Below are 24953 nucleotides of genomic sequence, written 5' to 3' on the forward strand. Positions count from 1 at the left end.
GTAATTTTAACATTATAACAACTTTAGAAGGTTATTATTAGAATCATGTTTACTTTGAATGTTCGAATGTTTTCCATACAACATATTGCTTTATTTGTTGGATTGTAACTCTAATGTAACGTCCCAATGCAACATGTAATGTAGCTGCAACTTGCATAAAAGAAATTCCTAACATTTATTTTTAGTGTTCAGTGGTACATGCGCTGCTTTCGTTTCTCCTTTATCTCATCATAAACAATACCGCAACCACCACGTGGATAGCGGCCCTCCTTGCCTCTTTCAATGGCGTTATTCATTCTCTGCTTCTACTGTACGGTCTTGTGTCGCTGCCCTTTGATCGCGTCGCTTCCTCTCAACAGACGACGCCGGGTTGCCGAAGTAGAATGAATGCTAGCATGAGAAGGTGGCGGCGTGGGAGTGTTTATACAGCCTGGCTAGCCTGGCTGTATTTCCTTTCCGGCAGCTTATAATTTTCTTCACCTTTTTTGTTTTAATTAACTCCAGTTCGTATTTGATTTGACGCTCGTGATACTACGTGTCGTGAGCACCATGAATGTCCAAGGACGGAGTCCGTTGATGGGCCTATCTCGACATCGTGGAGGGTCGATTAAGCCTTTCGGTGATATCCGGCGACTGGGCGCCAACGCCGGTGTTCCTAATGTCCGTCGGAGATGCATTGCAGCTGCGGAAATTGCGTCGCCATGTACGTCGCGTTCGGGGGCGCAAGCCGCACGCACAACGAAAAGGCGACAGTATTACTGTCTGCATATATACTGACACGATGAAAGTCATCAAGAGTAGCGTGGGAAGGGTGGCAGTTCCTGGCCCTACGGGGCTGGGACGGTAGGTCAGCGCCGCTTGCGGCAGAGGCTAGCCAGCCACCGAATTTTTATCTGTTGTAGGCCGCCATTGGTTGGTTGGTTGGTTGGTTGGTTGGTTGGTTGGTTGGTTGGTTGGTTGGTTGGTTGGTTGGTTGGTTGGTTGGTTGGTTGGTTGGTTGGTTGGTTGGTTGGTTGGTTGGTTGGTTGGTTGGTTGGTTGGTTGGTTGGTTGGTTGGTTGGTTGGTTGGTTGGTTGGTTGGTTGGTTGGTTGGTTGGTTGGTTGGTTGGTTGGTTGGTTGGTTGGTTGGTTGGTTGGTTGGTTGGTTGGTTGGTTGGTTGGTTGGTTGGTTGGTTGGTTGGTTGGTTGGTTGGTTGGTTGGTTGGTTGGTTGGTTGGTTGGTTGGTTGGTTGGTTGGTTGGTTGGTTGGTTGGTTGGTTGGTTGGTTGGTTGGTTGGTTGGTTGGTTGGTTGGTTGGTTGGTTGGTTGGTTGGTTGGTTGGTTGGTTGGTTGGTTGGTTGGTTGGTTGGTTGGTTGGTTGGTTGGTTGGTTGGTTGGTTGGTTGGTTGGTTGGTTGGTTGGTTGGTTGGTTGGTTGGTTGGTTGGTTGGTTGGTTGGTTGGTTGGTTGGTTGGTTGGTTGGTTGGTTGGTTGGTTGGTTGGTTGGTTGGTTGGTTGGTTGGTTGGTTGGTTGGTTGGTTGGTTGGTTGGTTGGTTGGTTGGTTGGTTGGTTGGTTGGTTGGTTGGTTGGTTGGTTGGTTGGTTGGTTGGTTGGTTGGTTGGTTGGTTGGTTGGTTGGTTGGTTGGTTGGTTGGTTGGTTGGTTGGTTGGTTGGTTGGTTGGTTGGTTGGTTGGTTGGTTGGTTGGTTGGTTGGTTGGTTGGTTGGTTGGTTGGTTGGTTGGTTGGTTGGTTGGTTGGTTGGTTGGTTGGTTGGTTGGTTGGTTGGTTGGTTGGTTGGTTGGTTGGTTGGTTGGTTGGTTGGTTGGTTGGTTGGTTGGTTGGTTGGTTGGTTGGTTGGTTGGTTGGTTGGTTGGTTGGTTGGTTGGTTGGTTGGTTGGTTGGTTGGTTGGTTGGTTGACAGGAAGGGAAAGGCGCAGTATCTGTCACACTTGTTTCAGTGGACACCTGAACCGCACCGTAAGGGAAGGGAGGAAGGTGGGAGTGAAAGTGGAAAGAGAGAAAGGGGAGTCGTAGTGGAGGGCTGCGGAGTAATTTCGACCACCTGGGGATCTTTAACGTGCGCTGACATCGCAAAGCACACGGACGCCACTTCGTTACGCCTCCATCGAAACGCAGCCGCCGTGGTCGGGTTCGAACCCGGGAACTCCGACACAGTAGTCGGGCGTCTTACCACTGCGCCAACCCGGCGGGGCTCCGCCGTTGCACCCGCTACCGATTAGGTGGTGGATGACGGCTTTTGCTGCGGCGCGCGTCTTCCTCTCCCGCTTCTTTTTCTTTCTTCTCTATTTTCTCTTCTGTCCGCACGAGGCAGCGGAGGTTGCCCTGCCGGGGTGGTGCAGTGGTAAGACGCCTGACTACTCTCCGGAGTTCCCGGGTTCGAACCCGACCACGGCGGCTGCGTTTCGCCTCCATCGAAACGCAGCCGCCGTTCTCTCTCGTCTCTCCTGTCCGCACGAGGCAGCGGAGGTGGCTCAGCTACAGAGCCAGTAGCAGGCTCATGCATTTTCTTTTCCTTCTTCCTACCGCCACAACAACAACAACGACAACAACAATGACAACAACAATTACAACGACGACGACGACAACGACGACGACGACAACAACGACGACAACAACAACATCGTGAGCGCCTTGTCGAACACACCAGCATTTCATTGAACGCATCAAAGTTCACCGGTGTTCTATAATTCGTTTACAGGAAAGAAAAAGCACAGTATCTGTCGCTCGCAGAATCCCGCTATCATCCTCACGGTAGACAATTAAGGGAAATTGGGAAGAGCGTTTCACGATTCGGGGCATAGCGCAGTTGGTAAAGCGCTGGGATCCAAGGGATCCAAGGGATGGAGGTTCGATTCTCGGTGGAGACAAGGTTTATTAATTTATTTTTAACTCTCGCTCTCGAAAGCCTGACACCTATGCTGACAATCTTCTGTCGACAACGATGAAGCATTAAAGTCTTTCGCCTTAAAAACAGATGATAATAATAATAATAATAATAATAATAATAATAATAATAATAATAATAATAATAATAATAATAATAATAATAATAATAATAATTGGTTCACAGGAAGGCAAAGGCGCAGTATCTGTCACACTTGCTCTGTGGACACCTGACCGCGCCGTAAGGAAAGAGAGGAGGGGGTAGAAAGTGGAAAGAGAGAAAGGGGAGCCGGAGTGTTACGGATTGGATTGGAAAACATTTATTTCGTCAAAATGCAGATGCAGACGGTACTAGCTCCCTAGATGGCCTCCAGTCGTAAAGCTGGCGGCGACCTTAGTGGCCCACTCAGTGGCCAAGGCTTGAATGCTCGGGTCCGAGCTGACTAGAACGGCCTCTCATCGCTCAAGAGAAGGAATTCGTACTAGATCTTCCGGTGGACGTTTACATTGCCATAGTACGTGATCATACGTGGCTGTTTCGCCACAGAGCCTGCACGCGGGGTTAAAGTCATCCGGCTACATTTTTGCTAATAGGTAAGGGCTAAGAAAGGATCTCGTCTGGAGTCTCCTCCAAGCGGTCTCCTGTGCCTTATCCAACGCTTTTTCAGGTGGTGGAAATGTGTGCCGTTCCAATCTGTAATGACTTGTGATATCGTGAAAAGATGCCAGCCCTTCCTTGGAGTAACCCATGGATACGAATGGCCCACTAACTCGGTTGACGAAACCTCGAGCCATGTTGTGGGCCGCCTCATTTCCCGGATTCCCCGAGTGAGCCGGCACCCATATCACCTCAATTTCTCTGCATGGTTGCCTGGTCAGTTTCAGTATTTTCTGCGCTGCAGTTGAGATTCTGCCCCCCGCAAAACTACGGACAGCAAATTTAGAATCGGAGAAGATTGTATCCGCGTCGGTGCTAGCTATGGCTATAGTGCCACAGCTGCCTCTTCCGCTGTTTCCGAAGATTTTGTCACTACCGACCCTGATGCCTGCAGCCGCCCGTGCACGTCCACCACCGCCAGTGCGAACGCTCCTCTTGTTGCGTATTCTGCCGTGTCAACATTGACAGCTCCTTCGCTCGTTGCGTATTTTTCATGTAGAGCTATTGCCCTAGCTTTCCTCCTTCCTTCGTGGTGAGAAGGGTGCATATTCTTTGGTAGTGGTTTGACCGTCAGTCGCTTGCCAAGAAGTTTGGGTAACTGTGTTTTCATGTCTTCGGGTGGAAGTTCCACGCCTATACCTAGGCGCTCCAGTATGGCTCTGCCTGCCTTAGTGCGCTTAAGCCGTTCTTTTTGCATTGTGAGGTGAGCCTCCTTGAGCTCCTTTAGTGTGTTATGTATTCCCAGTCCCATGAGTCTTTCTGTCGATGTGTAGTTCGGCAACCCCAGGGCTGCTTTGTATGATTGCCTAATTATGATCTCTGCTTTGCCTTTCTCCGCAGCATCTATAGTTTTAGGTATGGTAGCGCATACACCATCATGTTCAGGACAAATGCCTGCACTATATCCTACAGAGGTCTTTTTCTTTGACTCCTCTCCTTGGCCATTCTTCTGATTAGCCTAATTGACATATTAACTGATGTTTTCAGCTTTTGCAGGGTTTCTTTGTTTTTCCTGTTAGCTTGTAGATACAGCCCTAAGATCCTTATTGACTGCACCTCCTTGATTGGAAGTCCCCCCACGCACACGTTAAGCGGGGTTGGGGGCGCTTGGCTCCTGGAACCGGGACCCCTGGGTTTGAGTCTGATGGCCAGTAGCTCTGATTTTGGGTGTGAGCATGATAGGCCTGAATGACCTGCGAACTCTGCGATAGTGTCTACTACGCGTTGCAACGTTTCCTCTATCTGACCGTCATTCCCGTTGGTGGTCCAGAGTGTGATGTCATCTGCGTAGAATGTATGTCTCAGCCCAGGAATGGCTTCCAGTCGGGTTGGAAGCTTTATGAGGGAGAGATTGAACAGAAATGGTGACAGTACTGATCCTTGCGGTGTCCCTCTACCCCCTAGCCGAAAAGGTAATGACTCTATTTCGCCTATTTTAATTATCGCGGACCTATGGCTGAGAAATGAGCGAATGTATCGGAAGGTTTTTTCTCCTGGGTTAATGTCTGAGAGGTTCTCGAGAATGGCTTCGTGTGCCACGTTATCGAAGGCCTTGGTGAGGTCTAGCCCTAGCACTGCTTTGGTGCCCGTGCATTTCCCAGTATCTATGACGTCTGCTTGAAGCTGAATCATGGCATCCTGTGTAGATAAATTAGCTCTGAAGCCTAGCATAGTTGTTGGCAAGATCTCTTTATCCTCTGCGTACTCCTGCAGTCTGTTTAGGATCACATGCTCCATGAGCTTGCGTATACGCAGGAAGTGAGCGATATTGGGCGCAAATTGGGCGCAAATTGGCTATCGTGACGGCCAGCTACCCGATTCGGTTTCAGCGGATGGGATCGTATTCGCAATGAGGGTGAAAAGAAATTTATACAATTTCGTAGCGTTCACGCGGTGATCGAAGCTGTTGTGGCTGTATAAAACTAAATTTCAGACGAAAAATAAAATAAAAATAAGACTGGCACACTGGCTCAGCACAGGCCCAGCTCAGACATGAAGTGGTGGGTTCAATTCCGGCTGCAATGGCCTACTTTGAATGGAGGCGGAAACGTTAACTGAAATATCGGCGCACTTTAAAGCACCTTATTTGTGCTGAAGTATGTTCGAAAGTTTTCACTACTTGGCCCGCCTTTCAGGTGCTGCACTGGTTGTGGAAAGTAAGAATATGATCCATCCTTAGAAATGAGGTTTAGCGATGGTTTCAGCGCTGGTTGAGGAAAGATTGGCTTCTCTGGTCAAAAGTACATATGTGACTCGCGCATAAAAGTATACAAGCTGCATAAACAAACTAGGAACAAGACGCTGCTGCCCCTGGATCTTTTTTCTTCTTGAGGTAACAGCGCGGAATGTGGACGGGAGCACACGATTACACAACGAGCGCTACGGAGTAATTTCGACCCCCCGGGGGATCTTTAACGTGCGCTGACATCGCACAGCACACGGACGCCTCTTCGTTTCGCCTCCATCGAAACGCAGCCGCAGTGGTCGGGTTCGAACAGAAAGAATTACATACCAAAAAAAAAAAGTTTGCTACAAAGGTGTCAAAATGCTCAGAATGGCAAGCCAATGTTTGCTGATGCTAAGTATCGGTGTATAAAAAACTAAATATAAAATACTGAAGAAAACATTGTCCCTGTGCGGGCTGCACTACTGCGTCATTGCACCGAATGCAAATACGTTTCGCTGAACGTGCACCGAGACGCCAAGTTTCAAGAAGCGGCATCATTATCATCATCAATTTTTTTTTTTTACTTCCACCGAAATGAAACTCCTTTTTGGAGCCCCCGGAACGTAGGCCTAAGGGAGCCCTACTCAGGAGCCTCGCAAACTAAGATCTGGTGAAGATACATTAGTGCTTCACGGCCTCAGCAGCCAGGCTTGTTGCTGTTGAGTGGGGTTCTCGCTCCGCAGTAATGTCTCCCAGGCTTCTTTATCTTTTATACTTCGCTCGGCGCCCAGGCTGCCAGCACATTCCCAAATTACGTGGTCGAGAGTGTCCCTCTCCCTGCATGTTATGTAATACTGGTCTTTTTCCAGTAGTGGCGTCCAATCTTGCCGGTGACAATAAAAAATTATATAAAAATAAAAATGCAAATATGCATCTTCCATGAGCGCTTGCTATTGCGTCACCTCCAAAGAAAAGTGGCCAGGATTCAAACCCGCACCCTTGGGCACAGCATCAACCACTGCACCAACACGGCGGGTTGGTGCAAGTTCCCAGGTTCCCTGGAAAAAAAAAAAAAAAAAAAAAGAGGAAAATTCCACGAATGGAGCGTCACTGGCAGATAGCCGATATTTTCCCCGAATCGATTATCAGTTAACTCGGCGATGATTATACACACGAGTGCGTTGTCATATGCCTTTGCGGGAGACAGTTTCACGCTCGCAGGAAAGGTCTGGTTCCACAGTCACGTTTCCCGTACGGCATTTGGGTGTTGCAATAAATAACCTCGAACGTATCGCACGCGGGTGGACCACGCACTTCCACAAAGCTGGCCAGTTGTTGTTGTTGTAGTGGTTATTTATTGTATGTACAAAAGGAAAGAAAAGATGTTTGCCAGCCCCGGTATCTGCTATCTGAAGCACCTGAACTGGGGCGGTGGGAATTAAGGGATAGCGAGGAGAAGGTAGAGGAAATCAAAGAGGTGAGTGATAGGGAGAAAGAAAAGGGTAGGTAAAAATAAAAGAAATATATACACTATAGTAATTTTTTTTTTTTTCCGGCAAAAATATCTCGCCAACCATGCATGCAGGCACACGGCTCATAAACTGCCAAGAAAAAAAAAAGATAAAGAGAGAGAGAGATAAGAATTAAGGTGGAAGAAAGGAACGCAGATCTCCCATACCAAGTACTATGTGTGTGGTACCGCACGACACAACAACCGTCACTATTTCAGCCGCTGCATGCTTGCCTCACCAAAGCGGTACGTGCAACAGGCAATCAGTCAACGCGTGACACGCGCTGTAGGTCCGAGCGTCCATCTAGCTGGAAACGTGAGAAAAAGTGCAGCTCAAGGCTTCTCGTGCAGATGGACAGGGCTTTAGGCGCAAAATGTAGCGAAAAACAAAGCTATATTCAGAGAAAGAGAGAGGAGAAAAAGAAACAACGGAACACAACGCTGCCTGTCGCCTAAACAGCTGCGTTTTTTAGCGGATGTCCTCTGGCGTGGAGCACCAGCGGCTCCGATGGTGGAACGAATTATAACATAGGGGAGAATGCAATACCGTAAAGAAGAAAATGCGCAAAACAAAAACTCCAACGCCCTCTCTGTTTTGCTTGAGAGGGTGCTGGCTAGCGCGAGCAACGCAGCGCAGCAGCGCTCGTAGCCAGCGCAACGTGACCACGTGCCATAAATTCCCGGACGTGACGCGTTTTACGTCAGAATCCGCAGAGAGGAAGTTCCGGCGTCCACGTGGTGACGCCACGTCCAATGGCTGTAATCCACATGAACTTTGTTGAGTGTGTTCGCCTGTCATCTGCACCGCACCACGGGAACTTCTGTAGGATCTACCACCGAGTTTAAATGGTACTATGGTATGTACGACGATCCCTGCAACCCGCACGTTCATTTTAAGGGTGCTTTTGACAGTTTCGGGACGGTACGTTACCTCTGTTTGCTGAGCTTCGGTGTCGAAACTAGTCTCCGCGAGCCGGCACTTGCGGATGAATCGCCTAGGCCTAAATGCTCTGCACGAATTCGTCATCGGGAGATATTTTTTATTGCCAGCCCCTATCGCTTCTTGCCGCCCAAGTATCGTGTACCTGGGCGCTAGAAACTTTGTTGCGAGAGCGCCCGGCTGGCGGATATGGAGATAAAGGAAAAGTGACCCAGCGTGCAGTCAAGCTCGCTAGAGACGTCCGATTCCTTCAGGTCGATGTGCGTCGTACTGTAGAAATGTTCCGTTCGACTACGGACGGTCCGTTACCTTGCCTCCTTTTAAAGTGCACCTGACCTGCGTTCAGGCCACGGTGCTCATCGGGGTCTGACCCAGCGTTGTTTTTGGGCATGTTGTGATATCAGGTGGAGACGCGAGGTTTTCGATTGGAGAGTTTCGTTGCTGTTCGTTCGGGAGTGTGTTGCTGCTCATCAATATTTCGTCACTGTGTTCGTCGCGTGACTCGCGGGAAGTTTTTCTTGCCCATTTTCGTTCCGCACGAGCATGCGAGCTAACCGATCGACCTTTCGATTGTCGCGCTATGCCGCCCGCCGATTGCCGTGACAGGCACCGAAGTGCGCCGGCACGCTTTGTCAGCGCAGTGACGGTAGGCTGCGCGAGTGGTTTCGTAGGTCGCCGCGACCAACCGCGTGGTTGGAAATTTCTAGTCATACGTCGCTGGTCCGTCGAGGTAAAGCAGTTCGTTCACCCGAACCTGACCGGTAGGAGAGGCTCACTGGTGGTCGTCGGGTCGGTGTGAGACGATGAAAAAAGAGAAAGATAGTGGGAGAAACTAAAGAATAGATGCCCCTCGCATAACGCGACCTTCGTGACGCAAACGCTGACGTCGTCCGTACGAGGGACTTTTAATTAAAGGCTCTGCGCGTGCTACGCTGGTCATGCGCCAAAGAAACGGGAGAAGAAAAATAATAAATTAGGCGGATATTTTGAGGGGCGCTTTTCCCTCTGGCCCAGGAGGAGGAACCGCGATTGGACAATTGTTTACTTTCCCGAACGTCCTGATCGCGCCACATGGAAGGTAGTAGCGCACGGGAGAAAACAGCTCACGGCCGTTTTTATTTTTGTCGCCGTTTTGCCGCTTGCTGCCGTAGACAATGGTTCCTCGCGACGTCAATGAGGAAGTTGCCTAATGCGATCTGGTGGCCGTCGAGAGCGTAGTGTAGGCCAACGCCAGGCCTGCATTGCCGCATCTCCAATCTGCAGTCCCCCGCTCGTGACTGCCTAGTGAGCGTGCTCACGGATAAAAGTTCGGTAATTTGTGTTAGATTCACATTATACTACGAACATTTTTGGCATGCGTTGTTACTGTTACTTGGTCATTGAATAACCGCCTCAAAAGATTATTCTCATTTTGTCTATTTTTCTTTTTCTGTTTCATTGATTTGTTAATGCTCCTATTACTGCTGAATTTTGCAGTAAGGCAGGATTGTGAACACTCATTCTGTTAACATTTTCTCTCATGGCAAACGGGAATCTAAAGGAATGTTCACATGTACGAAACACATGCCAAAGGATTCATCTCTCATCACCACGATTAGCAAGGAATAGAGCATATACGAGTGGTATAGGTTGATTGCATCAGAGGAGCTGAATTAAGCTGTTTATTAGATCATTGCTTGCAGCTGGTGAAGCTGTACAGCTAATTACATATTACACTTCAACACACTATTGAAATGAGTCATGAGCTTTCGATCAAAATTGGTTCTTTAGTCAAGTATTGAATATGTACAAGACTAGGTGCTTTTAAACTGCACCAGCACTGGGCTGAGCTGCTACCAGCACCACATCTACTGTTGTGTGCTTGCCTCAGAGGGTGAAGTTTTATAATCAGGTATAGGTTCATTCATTGTAGTGATGGCAGCAGTAAATGGAAGCTTAAGCAAGGCTTCTCATAGCAGTTCACAAATTGTGTTATAATTTTCTGCCCCCTCCACCCCCTCTTCTACATTTCTGCCTTTGCTCCTACTACACTTTGTGCACTTGCTGCTATGGGGACATTACAGCCTTTGTCCTTCATGCAGAGCTAATCTGTGAAAGTCAAGGCCATCCACTTAATGTACAAGGGCGTGAACACTGACAAGTTACTGCATTTGGTGACAGTGTGCTATATTCACCCTTTCTAGAGAACGTAATCCTGCTATGGCACCAGCTTGGGCACCTGCAATCATTTACAAATTTGATAATATCGAGCTTAGAACTCTGGTCACTGCATGATTTGTGCAGGAAGTGCCACTCATTGCTACATCCAGCAGCCAGATGCATGCCACTTCATGCTCTTGGTGAAAGGCCTCTTGGTTATAAAATGAGCAGCTTCTGCCAGTACATGGTGCGAGATATATTAAGTCAGTGTCTGCTCAGTTTGCAAACCCATGTTGTGTGTGACGTTAACCCCTTAACCGTTCCGGACGAGCTGCGCTCGTCCTTGCCAAGCCGTCCCCAAACAGTTTTGGACGACTATAGCTCGTCCTTGCTGAATAGGTTCTTCCCTTCAGCGTTTCGGACGAGCAGCGCTCGTTTGTGGCTTAGATGGCATTTTGCTCGACAGATGGCAGCACTGACCTGGTAATTTCTTTTTTTTCTACCACATAAACGTCTTTTTCGTATGGCAACATGGGTTTTTAAAATGGCATCCGGCGGAGGCGACGCGTGCATTGCTGGCCCGTTTTCTCGGAAACTGCGCTTTTCTTCGTCGTCATCTTCTTCGGACGATCACCATAACTCAATGAAAGAGTTGAGAAATTATTGGCTGTGGTCATTTTTTTAATTTTTATTGCTCATTACCAGCAGGAAGTTCGTTTTCCGTATTGTGGGAAATAATAAAGTTCAATATGCTAATTTGACTTCGTGTTTGCTTCAAGTATTTTTTAAAGATCGAATGCATGCTTTTTATTGCAATAATAACCGAAATCAGGAATAAAAAAATAAGCAGTTTTGTTAAGAAATTCGTTGATATAACAAAACGGTGAAGGGGTTAAGGATTCTATCATCCAGCACAGTGTCACTTTTATGCAGACAAAACGAGCCACCTATGCACTTGCTGTGCTCCCAGTCAAATTGAAGAAAGTCTAGATTATTGCCATTCTTTAACACAGTCCGCAGGCAGAATGTGTATTACTCGGAGAAAGTAAATATTTTTTCTGAAGTCATTTCACATAATTACACCGCTGTATTTATACTGCGGTATGTCTTTCTCAAAAATGCATATCTCCCACATGTTGCAAGTCTGATGTGCTTTCCTCTCCTTGGTTGTAGCATTGACAGCAGAGGAAACCGCATTCAGGCGGGCAGCAGCAGCAACAGCAGCAGCAGCCACTAGAGGCCAGTAGCGGCGGCGGCGGGTCGGCCCGGCCGATCAGGAGCGGGCACCATGGAACTAGCTCACACCAAGACCGTCCAGGAGGTACTCGAGTACTTTGGCACAGACCCTGAGAGGGGCCTGAGCGAGTCTCAGGTCAAAAAGCTCCAGGACAAGTATGGTCCCAACGGTGAGCCCAGCTCTCTCTTTTTCTTCTTGGTCAGCCATTTTGTGTTATGGGTTATCAAGTGTGAAGATGTGTGATCAGTGTTAGTTCCTTTTGGTTGGGAGGTCAATGAAATCTTTTCTGGTCGAGTACCATAGTGGAAATGCCAGTCACTGGCCTGGTCAAAGGCAATGAAATTTCCTTTCAGAGCCCATATCAGTTCCTTGCAAACTGATATGAACTCAAGAAAACTGTACTGACTGAAGTGCTAATTTCGTCGTTTTTTACCTGATCAGTTACTTCATTTAGTCTTTTCTGATGGCTCTGCTTGTAGTACCGGTCTTGATAAGGAAGGAGTTAGTGAAATCTTATTTGGTGGTCTTTCGGCAGCTTGAGGTGCCTTACACGTGATTTCCAGTATTTCTCTGCTTTAGCTGGTAGTCTTAGTGGTGTTGGTTCTTCTATAACCCGTGGTTTTGAAGTTGTCTTATTCTTTCAGTAGACCAGCAAGGCATAAAGGCCAGGATGCAGTTCAGTATAAGCATAGCATAGTCTCATATCAGGTTTATCAGCTGTGGCACATCATAACTATTCTAGAGACCACCAGCATACTACTGATTACTGGTGTGTTCTGGCTACCTTGTCGTTTGCCACAGTGAGTGACACCTCTACACAAGGTTTAATGCTTCTAGGAGCCCATCACTACAGCCTTAGTTGCTTTGAGATGTTAAACCCCACATACCATACCATACCACACCGCATTTAAGCACCTTGTGGCTAGAAATGAAGTGGCTCAGTGCACCAGCCATGGCAGCTTGCCGTTTTTTTTTTTTTTAAACTAGAAAGTAAAGATGTCCTCTACCTTGGCAAACGTGTATCAGATCTGTAGTTCTGGTGGCTGCCGCATCACGTGATGGCACCATTTAGATGTTTCCACCTTGAAAGCTCCCTCTCAGACAGGGTACAGTGATGGTTTTTCGGTGCAATGAACCCATGACACCGGCATCGTGTAGAAAACGAGCATACTAGACCATAGGCTGCTTTCAAATATGTTGATGTTCACCACTTCACGCGGGTTTACAGCCAGCAGGTGCCCAAGGTGCCAAAAGTAATTATGAGAGCACTGTTAGAAGCGCCTCTTGCAACAGTTATGCACGTTTCAATATATTCAATGTTGTGTTGAACTGGACCTTGACAAATGCAAACGGTGCTATACTTTTGCATGAGATATTTTAGGGGATATTGTAACAGTTATTGATATGAGAAGTAATTCTATATATTCAGGATTGACTGTACCTGCACACCCTAAACAAAACTCTATTTTTGTCAGTGTAGTAGCAGAGATTGTGAGGGGCACATAATGTTCTAATTTCTTCCAATTGTTGCTGCTCCAGAGTAGAGCAGTATAGTAGTAGCTGTCCTTGTTGAATGAATAGGGGATGCTTGATAGACACTTGTATTCGTGTTTCGTTATGAGTGTAATTGATGGCTGCTGCCACTGGACATATCAATCTGTGGTATAGTTTTTAAACCCCTTCCCTTTCTCACATGAGCAGACTTCGGCATCATGCGGAGGTCGGCCATAGTGAGAGAGGAAACTACGTAAGTGTGACTATGAGCCTGACAGGCTGTGCACTGTTCCTGTGCACACATGCATGTGCACCTCTGACCACTTTGGTTGGGGCCATTATAAAACAAAAGGAAAGGAGAAAGAACACGCTTGTAGGTGGCTGAGGCACGTACACAAACACCTACATTCACTCGCTCATTGTAGAGCTTTGTTTGTATATTCTTCCCCAGGCTGGTATTAGTTTTCTTAATTCTAGGTTGCTGTCAAGTATTGTGTAGTGTGCGTGACGTGAGAAGTAGTCTCTAAAAAGGGTGAAGGCGACTGGCTTTGTTACCTCTTAATTTTAGGCATACTTATGTATTGTTTAAAGTTTGGCTGTACAGCTTTCAGTTTACAGCATTGAGATTTGTTGTGCATCTGCATTGCTATATGCAGATAAGTCACAGTAATGGGTAATTTTCAGCACCTGGCTGAGAGTAACGGGCGGTCCTTTTTCATTTCACTGTTTCAGAGATGTTGATGTTGGTTCTTGCTGTGTCATAGTTTAATGTGAAAATCCCCACTATATAACCCATTTTTTCCAAGAACAGTATGGTTCAGAAGTTACTTCGAGGTCTCTCTGTTTATCTCGCGATGCACGCTTTTCGAGCAGCCTACTTGCTTTAAATCCTTACCTGGGCGGGTCACCTCATTGGCAGATGAGGGCCTGGCGAGGTGCTGTTAGTGCAGCCACTTCACTTTGTGCTTGGCTGGCATAGTTTTGTGCACTTGCATCTCCCAGACCAGTTCTTACAAATCTGACTGCGTTGCCTTGTGTAACCATCTTCATCTGCTTCCCTTTTTTTTTCTCTCCCCTGTTCCTATTGCAGAACTACCTGCAGAAGAGGGTGAGTGCTTTTCTTTTTCCTTCTGCTTTTTTTTTATTTATTTTTATTTTTTTAGTGTAGTTAATGGTGCGGTGTGGGTGTACAGGGAGGGTAGTGAAAGTCAGTGATAGTGATAGTTATGGAATCATGTATGTAGTTGGTGTCATTTGCTCTACACAATGCAGCCATTTGACAGGTGCCACCTGAACCCTCTTTCTAGTGCTGCAGTTTTCAACGGAGTAACTAGGCAATCGCTTTTCAATAGCAATCATTTATTGTTCACTTCATTCAGCCCTTAAAATTATGGTTTTACCTTCTTTCAATTGCAAAATTGTAATGTGCTACAGTTAACTATTTAATGCTGCAGATTTAGTTTGGTGACATGCAGTAGTTTGCTTTTGAACTTATATTTAGTATACAATGTGCACTGACTAGCTATGATTGTTGAAGGAAGCTGTGTTTTTGTTTCCTTTTTCTTGCAGGAAAGCCTTTGTGGCAACTTATACTCGAACAGTTTGACGACCTTCTAGTGAAGATTTTATTATTAGCTGCTGTTATTTCATTTGTAAGTAGAGCATGCTTCTTCCCCAAAGGATGTTCTGCATGAAGACTTGTATGCAATAAGCATCAATGAGGGTTATTGCTAGCCTCATTTTGCAGCCTTATGTGAAGACTGCATTAGAGATAGCTTCGAGGAGCTGTTCTGTCTGCAAGCGAGCGTGTTACTTCACCTAACTTTGCCATATTAACAATAAATAAGAAAACATGAAACCATCACACGTCGCGACTGCTGGTACAGCAATCTATGATGAACATACAAGAGCGAAAATCTCTACAGTGCATGTTACAGTAAATTAAAATTTATTGAAAAGAAGCAGTGATAAAATAAAGGAAGTTATGAAGGGAAAGAAAAAAAAAAAGAATCATGTTAACTGATATGAATGCACAGTATATCATAGGATGTACCAAAACGTCATGCAGTCGGCAGTGCAATCACTTTTCTCTTTTGGATTTTTTTATTTTTACATTGGTACAAGAGGTCATGGATATTTCTGTTTTCATTTGAAACGGCAGTCATTTGATATCTAATCGTTTTAAACCTGTAATTCGTTTTTGCTTTTGATGCTCTTATTTCCATATGCCAAAGGTGATGTGGATTTTGAGGTACTTCTGGCGTTACAAAAAACTGAGGTTCAGAATGAGTTGTATTATACATTTCAAGTGCTAGCTGAAGAGTTTTTAACTGAAAAATGGTTAACAGCCCTAAGCTGTTCCACCACTGCTCTGTGCTTTCTAAGTAAGCTAGGTTAGCAGTTGCTCTAATGGCCTTTTTCTGTAGCAGAAACAAAGCATTTAAATTAGCCTGTGTTGTATCGCCCCATACCAGCAGACAATAGTGAAGATGCGATTGAATTAAACTGAAATAAAGTTGTTGTTTTTTTAATTTGTTTAGAAGGCCCACAGATCGCAAAATCTTTTTTCTTACTTGAATAATATGGTCAGTCCACAGCAGGTATTCATTAAATATAACTGCGAGAAATTTTATTGTCTGTACACGCTGTATAATGTTTGAATTGTATAGTATGGTTGGCTCATCTCCTATGACTTCATTTTTAGCTCTAAGTATTACATACTTCGTCTTTATGATGTTTAATTCTAACCTATTGTTCTTTTTCTTTGAAACTCTAGTTTAGTCTTGCTCTCCAGACATCAGTGATGTTAGTGTAGTGATTGTTGAAGTGTTAAAATATTTTGTTTAAAAATTGTATTAAATTTTTCCTTTGTTAATATCTAGCGGGAAGTGGTGTTTTTTGCTGACTTGTTGCATGACCGTCCATCCCCCCTTTTTTGTTGCAGGGATTCACTAGATGTATTGCAAAGCCTAAGATGTGTTATTTAGTGTAAGCTGCAGCCAATATTTTGTATGTATTTTTGCAGGTTTTGGCGCTATTTGAAGAACATGAAGACTCCATCACAGCCTTTGTTGAACCTTTTGTCATCTTGCTCATTCTGATTGCCAATGCCGTTGTTGGTGTGTGGCAGGTGAGTAAAACAAATATACTGATTCATGAAGACGGTGGGGAAACGAAAGCGAGTGTTCTTGAGTGCTGAAAACTTGTTCAGTTTCGGGCGGTTATACAGCTTGTGTTTCTTCAGTCTCTCACAGTGGAGATTGCCTAAGTATGTGCTGACCATTTCATTGTGCTGTTTGCAGGCTGCTGCAAATTTAAAGTGATTCACTACCTCAGCTAGATGCTGTTCAAGTGTTTGCCTGAGCTAATGATAATAAGAACTTTAAAATCAAAATGGCTTTTTTTTTTGTGTGTGTGTGTGTGTGTGCATTTGTGCACAGTGTGTTTCTTCTTTGCTTGCACGTTTGGATCTTGAAAGGGTAGCTGTGGCTTGACTTTTTGTTTTTAATGGTGGGCACTGTCACATTCGTTACTGGAGTAGTAAAGGAATACAGACCCCAAATTTTGGTTGAATTTTATTCTTGCTAATGTATGCATGAAATAAAGCAGTCATAGGAATTTGAAAAATAGTCACAGCCATTTTCTCATTTAAAGAGCAAGCAACAGTTACCTGATTGTGGAATTTACAGTAAGGCAAGAGGTGTTGAAATTTTTCGAGGCCATTTGGTAATGCAAAAATTTTTCCCGGTCCTGTCGAGCTTTTACTGTATTTTCATTATTACAAGCAATATAAATTTTGCAACCATGAATTAGGTGCCCGTGTTGGGGGCACAGTGGTTAGGACGCTCGACTGCTGTGCACAAGGATGTGGGATTGAATCCTGGCCGCAGTGGCCACTTTTCGGTGGAGGCGAGATGCTAGGCATCAGTACCACTATGTGCCTTCAGTATTCACAGTCTGTGCAATGCTTCGTAAGTACTGCATCGCTCTGCTGATGTAAACATGACACTGATAGCCCCATTTTTTATAACTGCTCTAATGGTTCAGCTTAGAAATGAAACCTGTGTCGTTTTTTTTTTTTTTGTGTGTGTGTGCTCATATTTCTCTTTTCTCTGTTTGGGTTTGTTGTATGCCTTGTACGTTTGTTGAGAGACTATCGTCCACTGTCTCCCACAGGAACGTAATGCAGAGAGTGCGATAGAAGCGCTCAAGGAATACGAGCCCGAGATGGGCAAAGTTATACGAGCCAACAAACAGGGTGTCCAAAAAATTCGTGCCAAGGAAATTGTCCCTGGTGACCTCGTGGAGGTGTCCGGTGAGTTGCTGTTCTTAACATGCTGGTTTCCAGTCTCACTTTTGAAGAAGGCTACTGCTGGGGCCATGGATGATTTTTTTCATATTAGATGTAATAATTTGATAAGCGCAAAATTGCTGCCTCGGCTTCTATAAGACTACAACCAGCAACAATGCTGGCCAGTGCAATTGCATGACCAAAAAACTCCCATTTGGAATTGAAGGTATTCCTTTCAAAGCGCTGGTTTCTTGAGTTGGTCTGCTCACTTCCTTATGTAGTATGAGGTTGTGGATCGAAAACTTCTCACTGCTTAGGCATTTGTGAGATGTTGTATTTATTGCCTTCTCCATGCCACATAGTTGGTGACAAGGTCCCAGCCGACATCCGATTGATGAAGATCCACTCGACAACCCTGCGGGTGGACCAGTCCATCTTGACTGGAGAGTCTGTCTCGGTCATAAAGCACACTGATGCCATCCCGGACCCCCGCGCCGTCAACCAAGACAAAAAGAACATTCTTTTTTCGGTGGGTGTCTTGTGCTGCTTCTTAAGCTACAGCCATTTCAGCTCCTGATAGGTGACAAAGCGATAGGATTTTCTAACTGGCTTCTTCTAGAAAGTTGGGCCCCCACAGGTGTACAGTGCTGCTGTGTATTTTCATTCCCTGACAGTGACTCACCACATACCAAGGAATCGCTGAAAAAATTTTCTTAAACTTAGCAGGCTTCCAGAACAAAAGTTGGCAGTGTATCCTGCGTATGATATACCAGGTATGCCTCAAGCAGCTTAGAAAAGTAAAACAATATGAACTTCATGCTGAGTCAATGTAAACGGAATTATGAGCTAATCAACGAAGTGCCCCTTTGCACCAGGTGTGACCACTGACATACCTGTCATCCCGTGAAGCAGGTACATGAATACTAGTATGCCACGTGTCCAAACACTGCAACATCATGTCACCAGCACATTCTTCTTTTCTGTTCTTTAGTGGTAACATTGAGTCTTAAAGACAACTTTGTGAATAAGGCCCAATGAGACGACAGATTTGTAGAGTGTTAATTGAAAAATGAATGTAAATGGTAACTAACTGTAAGATTCTTACTTAAGCCATTAAATTAGGCATGGATGCATGAATGTGCATAATGTGGCCATCATCACAATCTAGTCTCTTGGGCATGTTTGCCCTTGGTAGGGGAACTGCTGCTTTTGTAAAAGTAAAGTTGCGCTCAGTATGACTTTCAACATGCGTCAGAGGATGCTGCACGCTCTCATTATAGAACAGTCAACTGTGCAGCGGGGCTCACTCATTTGCTATGAAGCGAAAAGCCAGGGTAAGATGGCCACTACAGCGTTGCCAAGTCGGAGCAAGTACAACTGTACATATGTCATGTTCATCAATTTATGTACCCTTGTTTTAACCTTTTGGCGAGTAATACCCTTTGGTGATAATCTGCGTTCTGCACGTTGAGTTACAACTACTTCAGCTGCCTGAAGGTTGTTCTTGAGGGATTATGATTGACTTTTACTTGGCTTACCAGTGCGCTGGTGCAGAAAACATGCTGATGTTGTGGTGGCTTGGGAAAATGCCACTTTAAACAGGCACTCAGGGTTATATCTTCTGTTCCCTGAAAAGATTGATTGCTCTGCTCTTCGCGACTGTTGGTGCTTTTGTGGCTGCAAATGACTTCTACTGGTGGGAAAATCAAATTTAAAAATGCAACTTTTTTTTTTCTTTTTTTTTTTGCCTCTGAGTTGAGCTTGTAAAAAAGTATCCACTTTTGTTGTCACATATATATTCTTGTCACTTGGGCCTCCTTCAGTTTCTCCTTGGTGTCCGGTTACTGATGACGAAATGTTGTGGCTGTTGCGATTTTTTTCTTTGTAGGGTACCAACATTGCATCAGGGAAGGCTGTCGGCATAGTCGTTGGAACTGGTCTTGAAACTGCCATTGGTACGTGTCTAATCATTGCGTACTCACCTGCCTCCGATCCGTTGTGCCAGATTGTATGGACATGGGCCTACAGACATAAACTGCAGAGTATTTTTTTTGTGGGAGAAAAGGACTAACTTTTAAACATAGTTTCGCATTTTAATACAGCCTAATGATTTTTGACGTACTTTTGATAACGTTCTTGCTGAATAGTTCCAGCTAGTGTAAAGATGCAAAAATAATTTCTGTAAATTGTATGTTGGTGAAAGGATCCCAGCCACTCTATACAGGTTGTTAAAATGGAAGAAGTTTTTTTTAATACCATGGGAGAAGGACAGGCCTGACATGTAGTGCCAGTTTGTGCATGTTGCGACATCATGCTAGTAGTACAGTCTGTGTTGACGTTAACTGCAGTTACTGCCTTGCAGGCAAGATCCGGACGGAAATGACAGAAACAGAGGAAGTGAAGACCCCACTGCAGCAGAAGCTGGACGAGTTTGGAGAACAGCTCTCCAAGGTAACGTAGCCTACTGAAGTTTCTGGTGTGCTTTCTGCAGGCATCATTCTGCTTCATGTTATGTATTAGTACCTATGTTTTGTCTTATGCACCTCTTTATGCCCTGCATTTTTTTCTTGCTACTTACTGTGAAAACCCTTGCGTCGGAAAACCTAAATGTGATGTTAAAGTCGGCTTCTTTTGCTGCCTCTCCAGAGGTGGGCATCTTTTGCACCATCTGAAATAATGAACATTGGACACAAAGTGGACTCCACACAGTAGGTGGTCCTACTCTTTCCCCCTTGAAACACCAAGGCCATGCGGGTGTTCACAGTGGGTTGGTCCATCAAAAGGCTTTTGCTTGCAAGAGACCAGCCATGTCCCTTATGACTTCCCATCCTCCTTGCGATGCAGGTGATCTCTGTGATTTGCGTGGCGGTGTGGGCCATCAACATTGGCCACTTCAACGACCCGGCGCATGGTGGTTCATGGATCAAGGGTGCCGTCTACTACTTCAAAATTGCTGTGGCCCTGGCTGTGGCCGCCATCCCCGAGGGTCTGCCGGCTGTCATCACCACCTGCCTGGCCTTGGGTACACGGCGCATGGCCAAGAAAAACGCCATTGTACGCTCCCTGCCCTCCGTGGAGACCCTGGGCTGCACATCGGTCATCTGCTCTGACAAAACTGGCACCCTGACCACCAACCAGATGTCGGTGAGAGTCGCATTTTCTTGGAAGGCCCACGGCTAAATTGGCCCACAGTCCATACTCCAAGTGCTTGGCAGAGTAGAAGGCCGCAGCGCTGAGCCATACCTTTCAGGGCTTCGGTTCTTTGTGTTTGAGCGAGGGATGCTGTAGCGGCGGCTGTAGCATTTTGATGCCGGGGAAATAAAGCAATGTTTGCTGTACAAATTTGGCATACATTAAGCATCCCGGGTGGTCTGTAGAATAGTCCTTCCACTGTCGCATCCCTCACAGCCTTACTCCCACCATTTGCTATGTACCCATGCCAGGTGAGCCGCTTCTTCATCCTGGACAAGGCTGACCCCGGCGACATTTCCTTCCACGAGTTTGAGGTGACTGGCTCCACCTATGAGCCCATTGGTGAAGTCTTCAAGAACGGTGCAAAGGCGAACTGCGCCAACTATGAGGCCCTGCATGAGCTGACCACCATCTGCTGCATGTGCAACGACTCCAGCATTGATTTCAATGAGGTGAGCGCTGGCTCCGTTCTGCACTTGGGGAAGAAAGTTTCTGCTTTTTTTTTTATGGCGATTGTTTATGAAATCTGCTTTCTGCATGCTAATCCTTGAGCCTAGGCGAGCTATTCTTTTCCAAACAGCAATAAGAGTCCTTAGAGGGGATGTCACTAGTTCAAGATTGAAAAATGTTGGTTTGTTAAGGATATTGGCTATAAAGCAGATTCTAACATTGTCTTTCATTGTATATTGGTAGACACTGCAGCACTCCCAGCTGTGCTTTTTTTAGATTCTAAACGGCTGTCAGTAATGGGTGATGCCCTGAATGTTGGAAACGAACAGTGATGGCAATTGATGTCCATGACAGTGGTGGTGCGCTCTGCCATCTGTGCTCACACGGAGTCATTTTCTTGGTGCAGTACAAGCAAGCCTTTGAAAAGGTGGGCGAGGCCACCGAGACTGCCCTGATTGTGCTGGCAGAGAAGATGAACCCCTTTGGATTCGACAAGAGCGGCAAGTCAAGGCGCGACGCAGCCCTCACAGTCAACCACGGCGTGCAGGCCATGTGGAAGAAGGAGTTCACCCTCGAGTTCTCTCGAGACCGCAAGTCCATGAGCTCGTACTGTATTCCCACACGGGCAGCAGCCAACACCAAGCTTGGCACAGGACCCAAAATGTTTATCAAGGTAGGTCATTCTGTGTTTTCCGCAAGATCTGTAAGTTGGATAGACCCAAAAGAAGAAAATGCAGCTAGTGCTGTGCAAGAGCGAAATTTGATTGCTCTAGCTACCAGTCCAACAAGGCTTTTTTATATATATATATGTATATACCGTATTTACTCGTGTATAACCCGCCCCTGCATATAACCCGCACCCCTAGCTTTGAACCCCATGAAATAAAAAAAAATATCCTCGCGTATAACACGCACACTTACATGAAAAAATGAGGACTAGGAAGTTACAACTGAGCAAACAGTCACCATTTTAGTTTTCAAAACAAATATATTTGAAAACGACTGCCGCAACATTGTCAGTGCTGTCGTTCAATTGTCAACCGTCGCCGCTCTCCCTGCTGCCGTCCGAGGCTTCATCGCCGCTCTCAAAGACGTAATCATCTTCGGAATCATCTAGGCTGTTGCTTATGGCACACTTCTTGAAACTCTTGCGTACCATGTCGGCCGGGATCATCCCCCATGCATCTACGATCCACTGGCACGTGAGCTTTGAAAGGCTCATTGATGCACACGTCGAGTGGCTGGAGCATGGAAGTCATGCCGCCAGGTATTACGACAAGGTCTGTGCCGTTGTCAGCGAGGCGAGCTTTCACCGCGTCAGTGCAGTGGCCTCGGAAGGAATCCAGCACCAGCATCGAACGGCGTGCCAACAAGGCACCTGGTCTTTTTTCCGAGATTGCTTGAATCCAGTCAATGACGAGGTCACTGTTCATCCACGAGTTAGGGGAAGTGGTGTACTCGGTAGAGTCTTGCGATTGAATATTACATACGGGCGCAGTTTGGTGCCGTCGGCCAAAGCACACAACATCACTGTGCAACGGAGCTTGGTGTTGCCGTCAGTCAGCACACTAACAGATTTTGGGCCCTTTTTTTCCAGGGTCGTGTCCATGGGCATCTCGAAATATACTGGCGTTTGGTCATCATTTCCCAGCTGAGATAGCAAATAGTTGCGCTCTTTCCTCAGTCCGATGACGTAACGTAGAAAGTTGAGCAGCTTCTCCTCGTAAGCATCGGGAAGCCGCTGGCACATGGTAGTTCGCCGCCGCATCGAAAATCCATGCCTGGCCATAAAGCGCTGCAGCCATCCGCGGCTCGCATGAAACTCGCGTAGAATATTCATTTCCCGGGCCAGCTTCAGTGCTTGCATCTGCGCCATCTCTGTAGACACAGCATGGCCACTACTCCTCTGCTCCTCAATGAATTTGGCAAGCTGCGTCTCGAGGTGAGGGTACGCGCCAGTCTTCGGGCCGCGAAACGCTCGCCTGTCCTTGTTCGCAGCTTCAAAAGAGTTTTTTTTTCTTCCTCCAGTCGCGAATGCAAGATTCGTCGACATCGTTCTTTCTCGCAGCAGCTCTGTTGCCGATTTGTTCAGCAGCGGCGACGATCCTGAGTTTCTCCTTCGCCGTGAATGATTGCCGCCGAGACACACTCATGATGCCTAAACAAGGCTGGCCAACTGTGCAAACTGGGTGTACAAGAAACGGCACCTTACTCAAGGTCCATCAACGTCTGAACAAAGCATATGCAATGCGTGCGAAAAGCGTGGCTGGCGTGGCGCTATAGACTAAACAAGCTATGGATGGGGATCTGGCTATGACCTAAGTTGACCTCTTGTTGGCTGAATGGATGGATGGATGATAGTAGCTTAGCCCTTTGTAACGGACGGTAGCTTGCGCGAACCCCCCCTTCTCCGGATTATTCGCGTATTACCCGCACCCCCACTTTTTAAACACATTTTTTCAATTTTTGGTGCGGGTTATATGAGAGTAAATACGGTGATATAATCACCAATTTTATGACTGTGGTTCTGTTCAAAGCTTAGTGTGACAGGTCGAGAGCATCGCTCGGATACCTCCAAACCACATTTCAGTCAGTCATGTCAAGGTCAAATTTCGGGTAGCCTGGGTCAGACTTGGATGTGACTATGTTAAAGGGACTATGAAATGACTAAAATGAGGTAAAGCAAATCAATTGAGAGATAGGTAATCGCTCACAAATCAATTCATCGCAAGAAGTTTTCAGCCAACTTCATTAACACAGACGATTTAAAACGACTCTCCTCCTCTCTCCCCCTCAATTCAACACTTCGAGACACCGGAAAAAAAAAAAAAAAAAAAAAAACAGCTTGAGAACTCCGCCTTGGCCGTGAAACGTTATCGGGAGACACTAGGTTCGCAGACTTCCGGGCTGTTTTCCCGAGCGTCGCCCGCACATTCATTGGCCTCTGCTCTGCCTTTCCCTTCCCATCTGCGCTTGTATAGCTTTCAACCTTGTCTCGTGTCTTCCTCGGCCGCTGGCTTCTTGTGTGCAACATCAGCCCGAACGACCCAGGTTGTTAGCGACCGCATGCCTGCAGGTGGGCAAACTGCTGTCCACACCAGCGGCCGTTGGGAGAATCACTTCCCTCATATCCCTGTCCCATTGAGCCCAAATTAGTGTGGCGCTCCTGCCAAGTACTGCTTTCTACAAGACCCCTTTCTTCTCTTGCATTGCCGATCAGTCTCCAGTGTCTAGCTTTGAGACTGTCTTCTGCGGTTTGACCAACGACGGCCGGTCTCCTCGCGGAGTTGACGCGATAGCAATGACTTTGCACGGATACTGGCAGACGAGCGTGTGAGTTGTATGCGTGCAAATATGCAATCGTTTTTAGCCAGAACGAGCAGTTTCATGATGGCCGGCGAGAGGCATATCTTGCGGTGCATGACAAATGTATGCGTGTCATGCGTGAGCACAGACGGATCATTTCAAGTTTGGATATTAAATTACAGGTGAGCACGAATTACTTGTCGACGAATCTTAAGAGTTGAGATTAACAAAAGGTAGTGTAGTGGGTTTTTTGGTAAGTTCTTTCGCACTTCGTTTAGGAAGTACCAATACGTAACGTGCACGCATGTTTTAACTCGTGTGTATGCATTGTTCGAGCCAGAATCGACGCACAAAGCATCAGCAAAGCAGCTCAGCATGTGCAGTTCGGCAGCTCAGGTTGTCACCGATTTCCGCAGCTACACACAAAAATCGCGCACATGAGCACAACGAGCAGCTACGTTAGAGAGGCAGCGGAGCAGCCAATTCCAAAACACCGTCTGCCGTGGCTTTGATGCCAAACAAGCAAGGCCTAGCGACGACCAGGGAGAAGCACACGACCGGAGTGCCGTCAGCCGCTGCACTTGCAGACGGCATCTATGCAGTAACCTGGCGGCGTCCAGGGCTCAACTTAACCGGTGCAAATTTGTGCACTTTTGCGGTGCTGCTGAGGGCAAACCTTTTTTGAT

At 46.3% G+C, this 24953-nt stretch overlaps 1 protein-coding gene across 3 annotated transcripts in view; it reads left to right on the forward strand.

The window, feature by feature from the left end:
* The window catches only part of SERCA (ATPase sarcoplasmic/endoplasmic reticulum Ca2+ transporting SERCA), a 91433-nt gene that overhangs the window by 50153 nt on the left and 16327 nt on the right, over positions 1-24953 (forward strand). For 2 of the 3 annotated variants that reach the window (XM_084599561.1, XM_084599563.1), the window contains exons 1-12: positions 7917-8075; positions 11471-11703; positions 14119-14136; positions 14598-14680; positions 16054-16158; positions 17205-17343; positions 17682-17848; positions 19208-19274; positions 19682-19770; positions 20164-20463; positions 20763-20963; positions 21368-21634. In XM_084599561.1, coding sequence (XP_084455687.1) covers positions 11586-11703; positions 14119-14136; positions 14598-14680; positions 16054-16158; positions 17205-17343; positions 17682-17848; positions 19208-19274; positions 19682-19770; positions 20164-20463; positions 20763-20963; positions 21368-21634 — 1554 coding nt within the window. In that variant the 5' untranslated portion in view covers positions 7917-8075; positions 11471-11585. Of the gene's footprint in view, positions 1-7916; positions 8076-11470; positions 11704-14118; positions 14137-14597; positions 14681-16053; positions 16159-17204; positions 17344-17681; positions 17849-19207; positions 19275-19681; positions 19771-20163; positions 20464-20762; positions 20964-21367; positions 21635-24953 lie in introns of those variants that run through there. The other variant, XM_084599562.1, reaches the window with a different exon arrangement.

The sequence above is a fragment of the Amblyomma maculatum genome, chromosome 3, assembly GCF_055883805.1.
Source record: "Amblyomma maculatum isolate TAMU_Amacu chromosome 3, ASM5588380v1, whole genome shotgun sequence".
NCBI lineage: Eukaryota > Metazoa > Arthropoda > Arachnida > Ixodida > Ixodidae > Amblyomma > Amblyomma maculatum.